Here is an 18,878-nt window from a genome sequence, read left to right on the forward strand (position 1 = left end):
TAAACAATCAAATGTCACCAAGTTGCAATCTGCGTTTACATCCTTTATATTTCAGGGTAAAGTCCCTTGCACAGCTAGACTCAAATTGTGTAAAAGTAAAGAACATTTGGGCTTAAATCTTCCTGATATTAGGAAATTTAACCTAGCATGTCTCTTGAGACATGCTAAGGATTGGTGGCATGATACCAAATAATATAAAGATACCACATTAGATTTTGTGATGATTAGTCCATGGTCGTTGGTAGGACTGTTATACTCTCCACTGTCTCATATTTTAAAATCAATATGAGAAATTTACTGTTTAGAGATACGTTACTTGACTGAAGGGGAACCTGTAAATTATACAAAGTACATGAGAATCTTGCGTCAAACCTACCTATTTGTTCTTGTCCTTATTTTCCCCAGAGGACAGAATTTTATGTTTTTCAGTTCTGGAAATCTAGGGGAATCACAGAACTTGCCCACGTACCAGATGACTAAAACGTATTACTACCATTTTCTATTTTAAGTGCACACACAGTTCACAGTCACAGTTCAAAGATCCATTATTAGTGAAAGATGGTGAGGAATGCAGTTTTTTCATAGAGCATATTATGCACATGACCTTAAATTTAATTATGTCTTCAAGTAAATTTATAATGGCTTGTCCAAAATGCCATGAGCCATCTGGCTTGCTAGAACATGCTCTTTGGCTATGTCCACATATTAGGGCATTTGTCTTTCTCTTTATGTCCAAAGTTACTGGTCACATGATGCAGGTAACTCCACTTCTGGCCCTCTTTCAGACCAAACAAGCAGCTGGTTCTGATTCTCGTCATTATTCACTGAGGAAATTTGAAAATCTCTGTATACTGGCTGATAAAAATGTTTTATGCAGAACTGGCCTAATTCAACCCTCTCAATCCAATAAATCAGCACAATAAATTCTTTATAGACAACCGATATAAGATAAAACTGAGGCTTCATTGCACATGGAAACTCATTCTACAAAATGTTTTGATATTTGGGTGGCATTTTTACAAGCAACTTTACCCCCTGAGCAGCTTAAGGAAATTATAGATGCTTTCCATTATTCATCATGGTACCAATTTAGAGCTCTAGGGGCGATAGCAGATTGATTAATTTCTCGGGAGGTTCCTATAGGGTGGTACTGTAATCGTCTTATCCAGCATGTTTTTGTGGTACACAACTATACCTTGATACATGAGTCCAAATCTAGCTTGATGTCCAGAGAGATAAACATAATATTAAGTCTTGGAGAAGCTAAAAACTATGTTTATTTGGTAGTTTACCTTATAATTGATTTACCGTTTGTTACATGTTTCTGTAATATTACACTCTTCTTTATACATAGATTGGCCATTTCCTATTCAGTTTTGCTCCCCGCCCCCCTTGGTATTTTTTATCTTTCCCCAGTTATATGTAAAATAAAGACAAAAAAAAAAAAGAATTGGTATGTTAATATATACTGTCATTACAGAAAAGAAAAGAATATTATACTCACTGTTTTTGTACTATGTTCTGTTACTTTGTTTCCCTCCCTTTTTTTTTTTGTAAATAAAAGTGGTTGCTTTAGGACTGTATCTAAATAAACTTTCCCACCAAGGTACTTTTGGCATTATTCTCAAGAGTATGTGATACCTGCAACAGTTTACGTCAATCATCAGCCAGGTGTATGGTTGCTTTTTCTTCAAAAACTCTTTGTGAATTCAGTATTTCACTCTTTACCAAAATATAATAACCAATCTTTTAACTGCGCTCAAAACCCTAAAGAAATTTTCTGCAACTCTACAGAGGTATCAGATTTGATGTCTAACCCCTTTTCTGGGGTTAATAGGAGTGCGTCCTTGTTACATTCACAACCAAGATAGGAGTGGAGACACAAACTCCACAAAGTAAATACCTTTTTGAGTACAACTGAGGGCAACAGAAAATGTTATATCACTCATTTGATAACAGCACCATTAATCTTGCCTTTTATACTTTAGGTAGCATCGATTAACAATGATATAATTCTTTCATGATTTCCCTGACACAATACAACATTTTCTCTTCTCCAGCAGTCATCAGTGTCATATCATTTGACAATGTCCTGACTCAAACCATCCGATCATGATCCAACCTAGGACATAGTAAAACATCATCTGATAAGATGATACCCAATTCGGTAGCAGTAAATGCATGGTGTTCCGTCCCTAAGATGGGTAACAAAAAAAAATCTGTGCAAGTTAGAACAACCATGAGGTTGTATCAACCACCAATTTATGTGGCAAATTTAGCCAACTCCTTCCTAGCAGGTTTCTTTAGATTAGGTGAAAATTGTCCTTCATATAGGGATGTGATCATCAACCTGGGATCTTGTGACAATTTAGATTGTACAGGTAGTCCTCCGGGGACATACAAGATAGGGACTGTAGGTTTGTTCTTAAGTTGAATTTGTATCCAAGTCAGAACAGGTACATTATTTTAATAAATGCAATTAGGACATATTATGCAGCATGGTGTTAGCTACTGTATAAAATTCTAATTACAAAGCAAAAAATTAAAAAAAATAAAATCTTTATGGAGCCTAGTAAATTCATTAACTTCTGGAGTAAGCTGTGTTTTGATATGCAAAAAAAAAAAAAAGACAACTGCGGAGTTTGTCTTGGTCATTAAAGAGTTACAAGAGGCTACAGAAAGAGCTAACCCCCTAAGATCACCCACAACCTCAGCTGTGTTTCGCAAAATATTTCTTCTGCAAGTCATGCAAACCGCCCCTCCCCCCTTCAACCTGTACTTGGGTGCATGACTGTTGGGTTAGCACAATTTATTTAATATCAATATACTGGTATATGTATACCATATATGAAGTCATCCTAAAGGAATGCAGCATATTCTTTAACTGGTATCCTTATAAGGTAAAATGCTGGTTAAAGGATGATCATTGGTCAGTACTGGTCAAACACTGGCCATTGTCTTAGTTCCTGGGTAGTTAAAAATACAGTGCCATACCTAATTAACTAGTCTTGACCAGAACTAACTGTATGCAACATGTTTTTTGATCATCTGCCAAGCCATTAATTTGGAGGACTCCTTGGATGAATAAAACTCACTTTCGCAGGTAAGTATTTTTGTTATATCTAAATCTATGTTACTGCATTGTTTTATCTATCTGTCTTTAATATTAAATAGTTATTAATTAACAAGAGGGTCTTGGCAAAGATTTTTTCACTTTTTCAAACAATTTGCAAAGGAAAGAAAGTTTGTCGTTCTGGGCAGATTTACCAAAATGAAGGTGAATGAATTTGACATATTAGAATGATATAATGTTCATATAACTATATAATTATATTTATATAACAAATATAATGTAGGGGGTCTTTCATGTGCTTAATATACCGAGATTGTAATCATCATTCTGCATTTTTTCTTCTTTTTGTCATTGCTTAAGTTTTTGAGAGAAGGATTGGAAATTCCAATTAGGAATTTCACCCTGCAAGGATAAAATTTCTCCTTGCAAAAGTGCCCTCTAAAAAGGGCTAATCTTGCCCCAGGTATTAAAGGATACAAAACAAAAATACCATATGACTAAATCAAAACGATAAAATGGTAGTGAAACTTCCTTAATAGGGGGAAGGCCATTGAAGTATTCTTCTGTGGGGAAATATAGAAAGGATTTTTTGAAAGGAACAAGGGGTCAAAGATCTTTCAATAGGAAAATTCTTTGAGACCAGAGAAATTAGCAAAAAAGCTAAATTGTAGAAGGAGCTATGTTCAGGTCCAGTTTTTTACCTTTTTTTTTTTTTTTTTTTTTTTTTTTTTTTTTTAGGGAATCTTGATGTACGATTGGTTGGGCTAAAGGATGGGAAGTCACCCATTGTATTAGATAAGGACTTTAGTCAAGTGTCCCCATTTGTATATATTGTGCTCCCTCAGGTAATTGGTTATTGGTAGTAGCTTTTTCCAGTTTTGGATAATGAAGGAAAATAAATCTGCGAATAGCATTACTTGAAATTCTGCAGACAGATTTTTTTAGTGTCAGTCTTCTAAATCTGCTACTTTGGATTTTATGTAACAGATTGAGGTGTGCATTCACCAGGTCATTATGAGCCCGGGGTAACTCACAAATTTGCGGCCCATTCGAACCATTCCGCTTTTCTTTTCTTTAATCATGATTTAGCTGTTGAGCAGAAAACCAGGATCAATGATAGAAGCCCCAAGGTAAGTTACAGCTTGTGCACTGGTTACTTTTACCCTCTCCATAATCAAGCGGCCATCTTTTTTTTTTTTTTTTTTTTTTTTTGTATGTACATTTTTTATTATATAAAGAAACTGGTTATTCTACACTTGAGTATATTTACAGTGAGGTATTATGAGCAGTTAAAACAAAGTTTTGTTTGACATCTTAAATATCATGTCATTAAAATATCCAAAATAATTATACGAACCTTCTTCAGTGTTGTCACAAGACCAGTATTCTTCTGCAGAATAGGTGAAGTCAGTTGAAGGCTGCCAAGCTTCTCCAGAGCACATAAACATCTGTTAACATCCTATGCAGAAAACAAATTGAAATTAGGGGACTGAAGAAGGACATCAAAAGTAGACACCAGTAAAAAAAAACTGTTGGTCACTTAAGCTTTTGTTTAAAATCCTGGGAGCTCCCTATTTTGCACAATTAAGTAAGGTAAATACAAAAACTCAGGTTGAAACAAGGTTGCAAGCATGGGAGTATACTGGCCTGGAGCAGAAATATAATTGTTTTCTTGCACTTAAGTATATATGTTAAAACTTCAAATCGGCCAAGCTTGTTTTTAAAATGTCACTGTCAATTACTGTCAATCACTGAGAATTAGCTCAAACTAGAACAACAAAGATACTATTTTGTAAAATAAGGTTGTAATAATTTCTTACCCAGCCTGTGTTTGAATAGTTTATTGAAATTTAACTAATGACAATGATCATAAAACATGTACAGAAGATAACAAAACGTTGTCTACAACTGTATGGGCTACCCATGATAATAGTAATTTGTTTTACATATCTGGGCGTATATAAGTTCACTCAAACAATGCATTGTGCTTAAATCAAAAACACAAGTTAAGCTACGTACACGCGTCAGATGATTCTCGTCCGAGACAAGGTGCCGCCTGCTTGTTCTCCACCCTCCATAGAACAGAACCGTGCTGTATGTACATCTTTCAGTCTTTTGTCATTGTAAAAGATTGTGAAAGATAGTTTCCAACGACAAAAATCTAACGTGTGTACGTAGCCTTACTTTTCAACTTTTTTACAATGGTGCAATGCAATGGCGTACTATGAAAAGAGTAAAGTAAACACTAACTCATCAGTTGGTATTGCATAATTGTCCACAAATCTAAATTCCTAGATCATCACTGTGGCTTGAGTATAGTCAGTGTTCTCCCAAGTCCTTTTTTACCACCCGGCAATTTTCAGTAACCTCCCGGCTGTTTTTGGGTGGTTACTAAAGAGTTGAGTTACAATACAGGGGCTGCCACCCACCTACGATTTCTTCCCACCCGGCCTAAAACAAATACTGGGTTCAACACTGATTATAGTATCAGGCTTTTTTCAAAGGAGCAAACTTACACACACCTTCAGTTCATGGTCAAATTATGACGTCCACATGGTGTCCATTGGTGGGCAGCGGTCAATACAAAAAGTTTGACAGGTCTTCCAAGGCTTGCAAAGTCATATATAGCCATCACAATATGGCTCTTGTTGGAGTTAAAATTAAAATGCCTGTACTTGGGGTCGTATCTTGCATGGTGGCATGAATGGCCACACACTGAACTTATTCTGATACTGACCTGCACTTTCCTGACAGAGAGAGGTCCACCTCCGTGCACAAATGGGGAAAAGAAAGAGGCAGTAGGAGGCTGTGACCCTGGGGACCCGATCCCAATCCCAAAAGCCATGCCACATTATTTCCTTTCCCCTGGTCCTTCCAATCTGGCTGTGTAGGGCAAAAGCCACCTGCAGAGCTAAGATCCACTTCCTTCGCACTGATCTACGTAATTTGGCTGGCCGAGTGGATACCATGGACAAGGATTTACAATCTGAAAAAAACCTGGTTACACACCCTCAGGATCAGCTTTCCTTTCAAGCCTCCACTATTAGGGATCTCAAGCTACATGTTGAAGACCTGGACAATAGGAGCCACTGCAACATCAGGATTCGGGGAGTGCCAGAGGCCACTCAACCATCTGATCTGCCGTTAATCTTCCAAACTATGTTCAGCAATATTCTGCGACTCTCCATTGCTGAATCAATTAAATTAGACCGGCCCCGTATAGCTCTTAGCCCTCCAGCCCATCTATCTCTGTTTCATGACTATATGCAGAGTTTATGACTTCTCCCTTAAAGTCATCATGCGCAAAGCCAGAAATATGGGGTCCATAGATAATGTTAGACCCACTATTCAGTTATTTCTGGTAGTCTCCTGGATTACCCTTTAATATTGTCACTCTGCAACCCTTACTTACCCTGCTGCATGACCAATCATGTGCCTAATTGTATCCCCCCTTGCCAGGAGTGCCTTGCCACAAATTAGGCACAGTTTTATTTCTGCTGATCTCCTCCCTGCCCTCAAACTCCCTGCCTCCCACTGCAGTGCCTAGGTGGACCAGTAGGCATCGGTGAGATTCTCTCCAACTTAGATTAGATAATTTACATTATTATGGTTGTGTGTTCAATGTAAAAGTTTATTACCTTCCTCCTCAGTTCCCAACCCCCTAATTTCCTCCATCCCTACACAGGTAGAGCCTTGGGAAACATGCGTACGTTTATCGGGTATAGAACGATTCATAGCTTATCGTTCTAGAATAATATTATCCCATGATTAGATTAGTATCACTGAATGTTAAGGGACTTAATTCCCCTTTAAAGCGTAGGCTCACATTACAAGAACACAAACACCAAAAGGTGGATGTGGCCTTTTTAAAAGAGAGGCATCTAGATCAGACAGGACCATTTAATTTCCTTAACCACTACGACCCTGTGTTATATTCTCCCCTGAAATTGAAAGTTGGCGGAAGTAGCCATACTCCTCCACATCTACACTAAATTTTCCCTCGCCAAATCAATCTTAGACCCCAATGGTTGGTATGTTATCTTTCAAGGTGTCCCATATGCCCAACAGAGATGGTATTATGTAACATTTATGCCCCCAACTCTGCTTAAATACAGTTCCTAGAAGGGGTACTATCCCATACCTCCATTAAATCATTCATTGGATGCCCCTAATACTGCTGGTGGTTAATATTGGCTCTGTCCGTGTTAAGTAGTGTCACTTGCGACTAAATGAGTTTCTGCTCAAGACCCCGCCTACTAAATTGGCCCTTCAAATTAACCTTGCATATTTTCTGGAAAATGCTCATTCTGTGTCCCAAGTCTTCACTTTATGGTAGGCACACAAAGCCATTATCCGCGGCCATGTACTGCAGAGTCTGCTAGGTTAAAAAAAACAAAGCAGCTCTGAGAAACCAACTTTAATCACCTAGCAATGCTAGAACAATCCTTTTATGCAAATCTGTCTTCAATGTTGTGATCAATGTTGGTAATCGCCTTAAAGACCTAGCTCTGGACAAGGGGGAGAGGTCCATGACGTTTTTGTGTCAGCATTATTATAAGGGGAATAAGGCATATTCTTCTGGCCTGCCAAATATGAGAACAAGCAGTAAAAACTACACCCATGACCGTGCGAGACAGTCAGGGTCCCTACACTATAATCCTGAGAACACTGCTAAGATCTTTGGTGACTACTACAAACCCTTATATTTATTGGTGTAGATTTCGCAACAAAGGGATTAATCCACCCTTGCCTCACATATTGATGAATAACTGGGAAGCTGCTCGCTACCCATCTTTGTGACCTTGGCAGTTGACAAACTCAATGAGACTATCACTGCTCTCCAAATTAAAAAAGTACCCCTGCAGAAGGAGCCGGGACCAGATGGGCTTTCATATAGCTATTTCAAGACTTTCTCATACACCTTAATGCTGCATTTGACCTCTCTTTTTATTGTGCAAGATATGAGTATAGAGGAGTTTTCCTTCCCATTCATATATACATTCATATGTATAACCCCTACATATGCCACCCCTATATGTATAACATATATGAAATGTGAAAGGAAAAGAAAGGGGCTTCAAGGCTATTTTTTGATTTGTTGTATTTCAAAAGACATTACAAATCTTAATAATACAATAGTGTATATATATATATATATATCTATATATCCTCATCCATCTCCTATTGTGTAATCATGGGGTGGAGACTGCTGAGCTGAACATTGCTTATCCTGTAATGTAAATAGGAAGATAAATCATCCTTTAAGCTAATGCATTTCACCAAAAAGCCTTCCTAAGGGGCATGTAACAAGTGTATATGCTATACTGATTGAAGAGAGTACAGTCAGTAATATGGTCTTTAGTATTAGCATACATTTATTGTAAATTACTATTCATAGTCTTATAATAAATACTAGCGGATTACCCGGCATTCCCCGGGTATTTATTTATTGCAATCTTATAATATACAAGAAAGGGAATCAAATAAAGCTATAGTGTTAAATCAATTTTTTTTTTTTACAGGTTTTAAAAGTATAAGTTTAATATACAAATTATAATGTAAAATCTTTGACAAATTGACTATAATATTACTTTAACACAAAACTTGATTATGAACAACATTTTTAGTTTCACCTCCAGGAGCAAGAATAAATAAATTCTTGGGCAAACCCACCATTGAGCAAGCGACAAAGTTGGCTGTGGGAGAAACAGGGCGATCTCAAATCCACTCTGCAGTGCGTAATAGTCTGCCCCTGTGACTTATTGATTGTGATAGAGAATGCAAGCCTGACTGAAATTTAATTTAATTTCTTAAATTGAAAAGGGAGATCCGTGGGATACAAACTTTCACCCTCTCCCTTTCCTGTTAAGATAGTGGCTTCAATTACATTGGCCAGCAGCTTCCTAACACAAAGCCTTGTGCCGTTGAAACGTTTTGGTGGGTTGAGGTGGCGTAGAAAAATAATTGGACAGCCGACTAAGTAAAAGATTTGGTGGTAATCCAGCCGGATCAGGTGAGTTTAGGAAATATGTTGGGAAATTGATGACCTCATCTAGACAGATTTGTATTCAGGGACTACGCCTGGTAACATGGCAAGTATTTGATTGTTTATTTCCTGGACATTCATTTTTAGCAGCAAGAATGGCCCTCTCTCGCAACCAGTTAAAATTGTGAAAGTTTGGTAAAACTGCTGGATAGACTGCATCTATTAGCTCTGCAATGGACGACACCAGATTACAGAAATCGGATGGCAATTTTATCTTGCCAGAAGGCTCTATTGGTAACCTACCTTCTCTGATTTTGAGTAGTTTATTTTTAGAGAAAATTAGAGAACTATTATCCCCCAAGTTGTACTCTAATGTTTTGTTTTAAAGTTATCTGTTGCACGTCTCCAGAAAGATGAATGTTTTAATCATGCGTTCATGACCTTACTGACTTGGAGAGGATCTGCAAAGAGGGATGGGACAAAATCCCTCCTGAGATGTGTGCAAACCTGGTGGCCAACTACAAGAAATGTCTGACCTCTGTGATTGCCAACAAGGGGTTTGCCACCAAGTACTAAATCATCTTTTGCGAAGGGATCAAATACTTATTTCACACATTACAATGCACAAGCTCTGACTTTTGAGCACTGGGTTTTTGAGGGTTCTTTTGTTGTTTTTTTTTTTAATACATTTTTATTGACAGAAAGGTAGAGCAATACAAAATATAGTCATAGTATAGAATGTTCGTAAGCATTATACATCAATTTTTCAATACAACAGCGGAATCTTGTAAAGATGACCAGCATGTGAGAAAGAAAAAACAGTACAGTAAATATATTTGTAAAAACAAATCATTTCCTGTCATTTTTTTTTTTACCTTTTTATTGTTTATTTATCAGGTTCATTAGTGTCTGGAGTAAAGCAAATTTCTTAAAACCGAAACCAACATAACAAAACAAGGGAAACAACAAACTACCTTGAAACAGCCCAAAGGAATTGGTAATCTTACTGCCAGCCCAGCATCAGAGAATAGATGTTTGAACGGATGGTAGTGTCGAATATAAAGAATAAAGGTGGGAATGGACAAAATTTGCCAACTCCTGCCAAGGTAGAGTGTTAAGCCAGGTGCTTTTTGTCACGTGTGCACACTCAGTGTGAGGTTAGCATTTTTTGATCGTACCAAATCGAGTGTCGAAAAAGATCAATGACAACTTGGAGTTGAGTGGGGGATAAAGTATGTTTTAAGTATGACATCCAGGTATTAAAAAACCTCTGCGGATGAGTATCCATTTTGCTGGGTAGCCTCTGTTCCATCTATAACCATAAGTGACTGTAAATATTAAATAGGTTGTGGAAGTGAGGATGTAGTAGGCTCCAAACACTTTTTAAGTATGCTTTTCTTTGTCGCCAGAAGACATAGGTGTTCAAATTTTAAGACCCCCATCTTCCGGATGGGGCCGGCTTGTAAACTATCGGTCACATCCATGTGAAATAGTGCTAAAGGAGCCGACAGTTGCCTAGCACGTCCTGTAATCCTAGCCATGAATCCAAATACTGAGCCCCAAAAAGTCATAATTCGAGGACAGCCCCATAGTGCATGTTCTAGGGAAGCCATGAGCAACATTCATTATGGAATGCAAGCAGGGGGTTGGAAAATACCTGTAGTTTAGGTTTTAAATTAAAGGCATAGTATCCTCTGCACAATATTGAATTGCATTTCCCTCCATTGTTAACTTATTATACATTTAAGTACACAAGACTAACTAGACCCAAGAAAACACAGCATATCTGCATAAGTGCATTGTAAGTTGGAAGCCCATCGTTTGACAAATAACTGGGATGACTCCCTGTCTCCCACACTAGCCATGAGTAATGGGTATACATGTGATATCGAGTGCTTTGAAGAGGCCTCACCCAGCAATCTGATAACCGGGGGGGCAGTACTAAATTTAACTATCTTCCAAGTCCTCCAAAAAATGTAGACTTTATTTGTAAACAGTACAAGAAGTGGTGAGAAGGGATAGCATACTTAGCTTGAAAAGTATCAAAGGACATAAGGGTACCATCCCAATCCACCAAATGACCCAGATTTGCCAAACCTCTACTTTTCCAAAAGTTATAAGCTTGGTACATCATGCCCCTGGGAAAACCTGGGGTAGAACAGATGGAAGCAGCCATAGTGGCAGCAATGCCACAGCGGTACAATTTTTTGTCTCCCTTCAGGCCAGAAGAGTGTCCTTGAAAAGTAAATTGTCACGTATATTGCGGGGCACAGCTACATAGGGGGTATTTAGCAATCCCAGAAGAGACCATGGGCGAACTAATAACGATTCAAGTTTAACTACTGTATAGTGTTTAGTGCCATGCCACCAGTCCTAGACATGGCGCAGTAAACAGGAGAGGGTTTATTTGCATAAGTCTGGAAGATTAAGGCCTAGATTCTCCTTGGGGTAAATACGATAAATTCGCTCTGGCTCTACAGGTTTTTACCTGCCATAAAAAGGCAGTGAAAGCTCAGTGAAGCCTGTGCACATTCGCGTGTCAAATAGGAAGGGCAGAGTCTGCATTGGGTAGAGCAGCCTTGTGAAACTAATCATCTTTAAAAGATGACAGCGGCCCATCAGTGACAGTGGCAAATGTTTCCAGTTGATGAGCTCTGACATTGTCTTAGCCATCAATGGGGTATAATTAGAGCATACATGTCAGGGACGTTTCGGGAGATTTTTTTTCCCTAGATAGGTCAAAAGATTTTTTAGCTATTTTGATACCCAAGTCAGCAATTCTTGCTACACCCTCTAAAGACAGAGTAGACTGGAGAAACAATAGTTCGCTTTTGTTGTAGTTAAAGCAAAAGCCGCAGAAAACACCAAAACTTTTCATGTTTTTTAATGATAGGCAGGTCTCTGGTTGGATTTTGAAGAAATAACATGACATCATCTGCAAACATTGCTAATCTTATTTGTTTGCCATGAATACCAATGCGCTCAAATACCTGGCAGTAATGAAAAGATCTCGCCAGTGGTTCTATAACAAGATTGAACAGGAGCGGGGAAAGTGGTCACCCTTGGCGGGTTCCTCTACCCAAGGGGAAGGTTTGCGACAACACCCCCCCCAATCTGAACTTGTGCCACTTGGTTAGAGTACATGGACCTCAGGAAAATAGCTATGTTGCCATGGAAACCAAATTTCTGGAGCACTAATTGCAATCAATTCCACTCTATACTATCAAAGACCTTCTCTGTGTCGAGTGACAATAAGGTCGACGACACGGAAAAGGGTCCAGCCAATCTAGCTTGTTCAGGCACTTGCAAAAGTCTTCTGATATTGTATGCTGTGGATTTCCCCAGGACACAGCCCGCCTTTGCAAGGCTTACTTATTGTGGCAAAAGCCGTGCTAAACGAACTGCCAGAATTTTGGAGAGTAGTTTCACATCCTTATTAAGGAGTGAGATCTGGCGGAATGAGCCCCGATCAAGTGGGTCCTTTTGTGCTTTGAGTAATACCTTAATAAAGGTCAAGTTACCAGATTCTAGGTAAGTAGAAGATGAGAACATATTGTTTTAGAGTGTCGTGAGAAGGGGCGCTACCTTATCCACTAAAATTTTAAAGAACTGAGATGGTAAACCATCAGGTCCCGATGCTTTAAAATTGGCAGATCGTTTAATTGTGGAAATATCCTCTTCCTCGGGTATAGCCTAGTTCAAATAACTCAATTCCTCCTCAGTAAGATGAGGAAGGGTAAGCTTATCCAGGAAACATTGGCCCAGTGACACATCGCTACCCTGCGTGGTATACAATGACCTATAAAAAAAAAGCAAAGGTAGAGGCAATGTTCCTTGGGGAGTTGTGTACAATATTCTGTGAATCCCTGATAGCTGCTATACATGGGGGCACTCTGAAGGCCTTAATACCGTAGCAGAAAAATTCCACTGAATGGTAAGACCTTATTGTGGAAGTGTACTGGCTAATTCAGAAATCACAAGTACGCTTAGCATGTAACCAAGATTCCTTATCTGCAGGTCTAGAAGAGTTTTTGTAAGTCTCATATGCCTGTCTGGCCTGTGTAAAAGCATCCATGTAATTGCGTAAAGTTTTCTTCTTGGTGGAAGCCACATAGGCAATAATTTTGCAAAACAGCTTTTGCCGTGTCCCAGTATAGTGTCGATCCTGGACATTGTGGAGTGCACTGCTGACACATGCATGTACTCGCGCTCTAATGGATGGAGGTGTCTCCAGGAGTCCACTAAGCCAGCGGCAGAGACAAAGGACTGAAAAGAGCGGTCATTGGACAGAGTTGCACCCGGTTTCTGAGGGGGAGTGAGTTTGTCCTCTTTGGTGTTTATTACTGCGTTAAAGTCCCCAGCGACCACAAGCGAAGCGTTTGGTAAACCTTGGAGATTGGTGAGCACCGAGTTGTAAAAAGTGTTATTGTCCTGGTTAGGGACAGACAGCCAGCCATCAATGTAAAAGAACCTGCTGTAAATTGTAGGGTGATGGAGACCCATCTACCATCAGCAACATCACAGGATTTGGAGGCTGTTGTGTATTGTAATTTCCTGATGAGCAACCTTGTGCTGAGGCCCCCCAGACTTCACCCACCCAGCTTTTACGGTGAAGATGAAAGAATGAAGAGGAGAGGTGAGTTTCTTGCAGGATGGCAAAATCCGTTTGTAGTTTTTTTAAATGGCGGAGAACTTTCGCTTGCTTGGCAGGTGAACGAATACCCTTAATATTCCATGTTGCTATCCGCATTCACGGAGGCAGATACGCAAAAAGAATTATTTCAGCATGTAGAAGGCGTAAAAAGTATTCTGCACAGCGGTCCCAGCCGACCAGCCATGCAGAGGGAGGATATCGGTCAGCAAAAGACAGTAGCGTCTGAGGTAAGTAGTAGGCACAGTATTTCAGCAAAGCACCTAAATCCCCTAACAAAACCACCAACCAAATAAAGTTAAAAAAAAGAAAAAAGCCTCATGTTGTAGTACCTTCAATATCACCATCTTTTCTTCCATTCTTTGTATGAACAAGGTATAACAGGATAGTTTTAATCAATACGGTGTGACCAAAAGCGGAATACGGCTCCATCCTGTGGACATTTTGAGTAAAGAAAATAATTCAAACTATCACAGTTGTGCCAATTGTGTGGGTTCCCAGGATAGATTCCCATCTAGGGGTATGTTGGAGCAGATTGAGTTTATGTAAGAGAGCGGCCCATTAGGAGCTTGAAGAGGACGCTGGTGATGATCGACCCCGGTTCACGCCTTGGCGACCCAGAAGTCTCTGCAGCATTAGAAGAACTAGCCAGAAGTAAATTAGCAAATGTTGCCGCCTCCTGGGGATCTTTGAATGTTTGGATTCCATGATCAATGGTGAAGATGTTTTAGAACCGCTGGGTACATTAGGGGCAAATCTGACATCTTGTGCAATCAGATGTTTACATATAGGCGTAAAGGCCCTGAGCTGCTTTGAGGTCTCCACCGAGTAGTCAGAGAAAAGCAAAACTCTGCTGTCATCTATAGTGAAGTGATCCTGCACCCTAAATGCCTTTAAAACTTGCATTTTATCGTTGAAGTTGAGGTATTGCGCAAAATTCGGATGAAGAGAGGACTTGCGTTGTAATGGCTCCAATCTATGAGCTCTTTCCACCTTTAGGGGGCTCTGGCACTTTTGGAAGTGTAGAAGAGCATAACTTATGAAGATCCAGCGCCTTATATGTTTCAGGAACACCAATTACCCTGAGATTGTTGCAACGGGATCTATTCTCCATATCAATCATTTTTTCATTGAGTTGGTGATATTGCTCCCACAAGCACAAACACTGCTGTTGCTGCGTACGGGTTGTTAACAACTCGTCCTCCAAGTCACTGACACGTCGGTGGAGATCATGTAAATCCTCTCCATGTTTATTAACCGTATCAGTAATGGGTTGCAAGTGGAGGGCTAGGGCATCTTTTATGTTTTCTAGCAGACAAGGCTGAAGATGGTGGGAGACCTCCATAGCAAGTTTTTTAGTCAATGCCTGTACAGTGGTGTGCAGAGTCACCTGCCCTACCTGGGTTTGTACAGGCTTCCACGCGGTCAGCAGAGCCGTCGGCCATCTTGGATAGAGCAGTCATCTTTGTGGACTGTCTCTGCTGCATCCGTTTAGACTGCGGGGGAACTGAAATATATTTATCCATTCGCGCTCCGCAGTCTCCTCCAACCGGTGAGCGAGCTGTGGAGGTGGGTGGTGAAGTTGGGAAAGCATAATTCAGCGATTTATGCTCAACACCGCTTAACGCATTGGGTGCCGGAACCAGAAGACCTTTCGTTGTTATTCTGTCTTTCACACCTACAATAAACCTACCTACAATTATAGACTGGTCATTTCTTTGTCAGAGGGCAAATGTACAAATTCAGCAGGGGTTAAATTACTTCTTTCCCTCATTGCACATAATTGTTATATAAAGGCAGTTGTATAAACAAAATATGAAGTCTTGTGTTAAGTAGAAATTGGATATATGAAAATGGTTGTATATAAGTCTTATAAATGGGTGTGTATGAAATATATATGATAAAAAATGATGTGTGTAAAATTTTGTTATGTTTTGTGTCATTATATGGTAATAGATGGATTGTTGTTTGATATTGTGTCCAGTTGATAATTAACAAAGATAAATTAGGTTGGTAAGTTGGTAATGATGTGTTATTTATTATGTATAGATAGTTTCATAGGGTAGGAGTCTTTAGATATCATATACATAAATATATATAAAAAAATGAAGATACAGACACCTAATCAGTATACAGGCTCACTTACTTGTCGCTTACGAAGCGGATCACCTTCAGCAGTCAAAGACGCCGGCTCCCTTGCCAGCGTCCGGGATATGCTGATTGGGATTCCCCAAAAAGTCATGGGGAATTCCCGCTCTCTAGTAAGATATATGCATCGAAGTGCAGCAGTACAACAGTAATAAAAATTTAGATAAATACATTTTAAATCTCTAAACAACATATTTATATATTACACAGACTGCACTATATATCAGAGACACCATTCTACACTATGTACCAGAGATTCAATAGACTGCTGCAGTCTTGGCCAACAACATTTCGAGAAGTTAGTTACCTTGTATACTGATAAGGTTTCTGTATCTTTACTTTTTTAAATATATATGTATAGGATATGTAAAAACTCCTACCCTATGAAACTATATACAGGTAGTTCCTGGGTTACATACGAGATAGGGGACTGTAGGTTTGTTCTTAAGTTGAATTTGTATGTAAGTCCGAACAGGTACATTATTTTAATAAATGCAATTAGGACAGATGTTTGTCTCAACATATTATTAGGCAGAATGGTATCAGTTACTGTATAAAATCCTCGCTGTGAGTTAATCAAACAAAGCAAAAAAATAAATCTTTAAGGAGCCTAGACATTTATTAACTTCTGGAGCAAGCTCTAGTTTCACATGCAAAAAAAACAACTGGTGAGTTTGTCTTGGTCATTAAAAAGTTATGTTGCAGAAGAACTCAGTCTCAGATGTGTTTAGCAAAAGACTTCTTTTGCAAGTCATGCGAACGGACCCCACCCCTTATTAAGCCTCTGTCCTGCACATAAACTAGCAGGGAAGCGCTGTTCATATCTAAGAGTTATCCGTACGTTTAATGTCTTTAACTCGGGGACTATCTGTACACATACAGTTATTTCCATAAATATTTGGACATACAACTTTTCAAATTTTGGCTCTGTACATTACCACAATAAATTTTTAAATGAAACAACTCAGATGCAGTTGAACTGCACACTTTCAGCTTTAATTCAGTGGGTTGAACAAAAAGATTGCATAAGGATGTGAGAAACTAAAGCCTTTTTTTTTTTTTTTTTTTTACACAATCATTTCATTTCAGGGCCTCAAAAGTAATTGGAGAAATTAAAAAGCTGAAAAAAAATGTTAATTTCCAATATTTTGTTGAAAACCCTTTGCTGACAATGACAGCCTGTAGTCTTGAACTTATGGACATCACCAGATGCTGGGTTTCCTCCCTTTTAATGCTCTGCCAGGCCTTACTGCAGCGGCTTTCAGTTGCTGTTAGTTTATGGGCCTTTCTGTCCGAAGTTTAGTCCTCAACAAGTGAAATGAATGCTCAATTGGGTTCAGATCAGGTGACTGACTTGGTCATTCAAGAATATTCCACTTCTTTGCCTTAATAATATCCTGGGCTGCTTTGGCTGTATGTTTTGGGTCATTGTCCATCTGTATTATGAAACGTCTCCCAATCAATTTGACTGCATTTAGCTGAATTTGAGCAGACAGTATGCCTCTGAACACCTCAGAATTCATTTGGCACATCATTGATAAACACTAGAGTCCCAGTGTCACTGAAAGTGTGCAATTCAACTGCATCCGAGTTGTTTCATTTAAAATTATTTGTGGTAATGTACAGAACCAAAATTAGAAAAAAGTTGTCTCTGACCAAATATTTATGGACCTAACTGTATATATTATACAGATGGACATAAATATATATATATATGTGTGTGTACACACACACACACACACTATTGTATTGATGTATTAAGATGTGTAATATTTCTCTTTTGAAATACAACAAATCAAAAAATAGCCTTGAAGACCCTTTCTTTTCATTTCACATTTCATATACTCTCTTTTTAATGGCTTCTTGGAAGGGGCCCCGATTCCTCACTCCATGCTGCATTCCCACATATCTGTATTTCCTAAACCAGGCAAGGACCCGCAAAGCCCCTCTAGTTACCGCCCCATGGCACTTCTCAACTTGGACTTAAATATATTTACAAGAATCCTGCCCACCCAATTTGGAACCTACTTACCTGATATATTTGGTAAGGATCAGGTTGGTCTATCACCAGGCTGGAGACAACAATTGACATTACAGATGCTTTGCAAGAAAACGAGCAGGGAGCGCTGCTTCTAAGCAATGATGCTGAAAAAGCTTTTGACCATCTCAGTTGGCCATTTCTTATGCAAACCCTACATTGGACTGGGATCCAGAGTCCTTTCCTCTAAAAAGGCTATTTGCCACCAACAGAGGTTGGGCTGACTCCAAAATTGTTCCCTATTGGCATTCAGAATGGCACCAGACAGGGTTGCCCGCTGTCACCGCTTCTATTCACACTATGCAAAGAGCCACTGGGCATGACAATCCGGCAACATCCAGATATCATTTGGACTAAAACATTTACTATTGCCTTTTATCCTGATGATATCTTACTGATATTTACAAACCTCCTAATAAACCTTCCCAACCTTCACAAAGCATCTGGCGAGTATAGAACCCTCTTTGACTACAAGATGAACGCATCCAAAACTGAAGTGCTCCCGATTAATCTGCTGCATCCATTGTTACTTCAGTTATAATCTCAGTACCCTTATCATTGAAGGAAAGACTCTTAAGTACCTAGGGGTTCACATAACCTCCACTATGGCACATTATATAGATTGGTACCTCATGCTTGATAGACTGCATGCTATTTTTCCTGCCACTAGTGATAGGTGTTGGAGATGTCAGGCAGAAGTGGATATGTTATATCATATTTTGGACATACCGAATCATAACCCTCTATTGGGAACTGGTAAATGGCCTCCTTGTTGGCTTAGTGGAGATTCCATTCACTGTGAATGTGATCACTCACCTAGTAGGTTTGCCCATAGGTAATCTTTCTATACTTAATAAAAATTCCTTTCCCACATTCTGGCTGCAGACAAATGTCTCATTTCAAGACACTGGAAATTGACCTCCCCTGGGTTCTTTCTGTACTTTAATCTCAAATTCAAGATGTCCAGCTCATGCAACACCTC

The 18,878-nt window shown here is 39.1% G+C and overlaps 1 protein-coding gene across 2 annotated transcripts in view; it reads right to left on the reverse strand.

Annotated features, from left to right (window-relative positions):
- The window catches only part of HDGFL2 (HDGF like 2), a 105,890-nt gene that overhangs the window by 43,772 nt on the left and 43,240 nt on the right, over positions 1 to 18,878 (reverse strand). For both annotated transcript variants that reach the window (XM_072405064.1, XM_072405062.1), the window contains exon 12: positions 4,431 to 4,532. In XM_072405064.1, coding sequence (XP_072261165.1) covers positions 4,431 to 4,532 — 102 coding nt within the window. The remainder of the gene's footprint in view (positions 1 to 4,430; positions 4,533 to 18,878) is intronic.

The sequence above is a fragment of the Pyxicephalus adspersus genome, chromosome 3 (genome assembly GCF_032062135.1).
Source record: "Pyxicephalus adspersus chromosome 3, UCB_Pads_2.0, whole genome shotgun sequence".
NCBI lineage: Eukaryota > Metazoa > Chordata > Amphibia > Anura > Pyxicephalidae > Pyxicephalus > Pyxicephalus adspersus.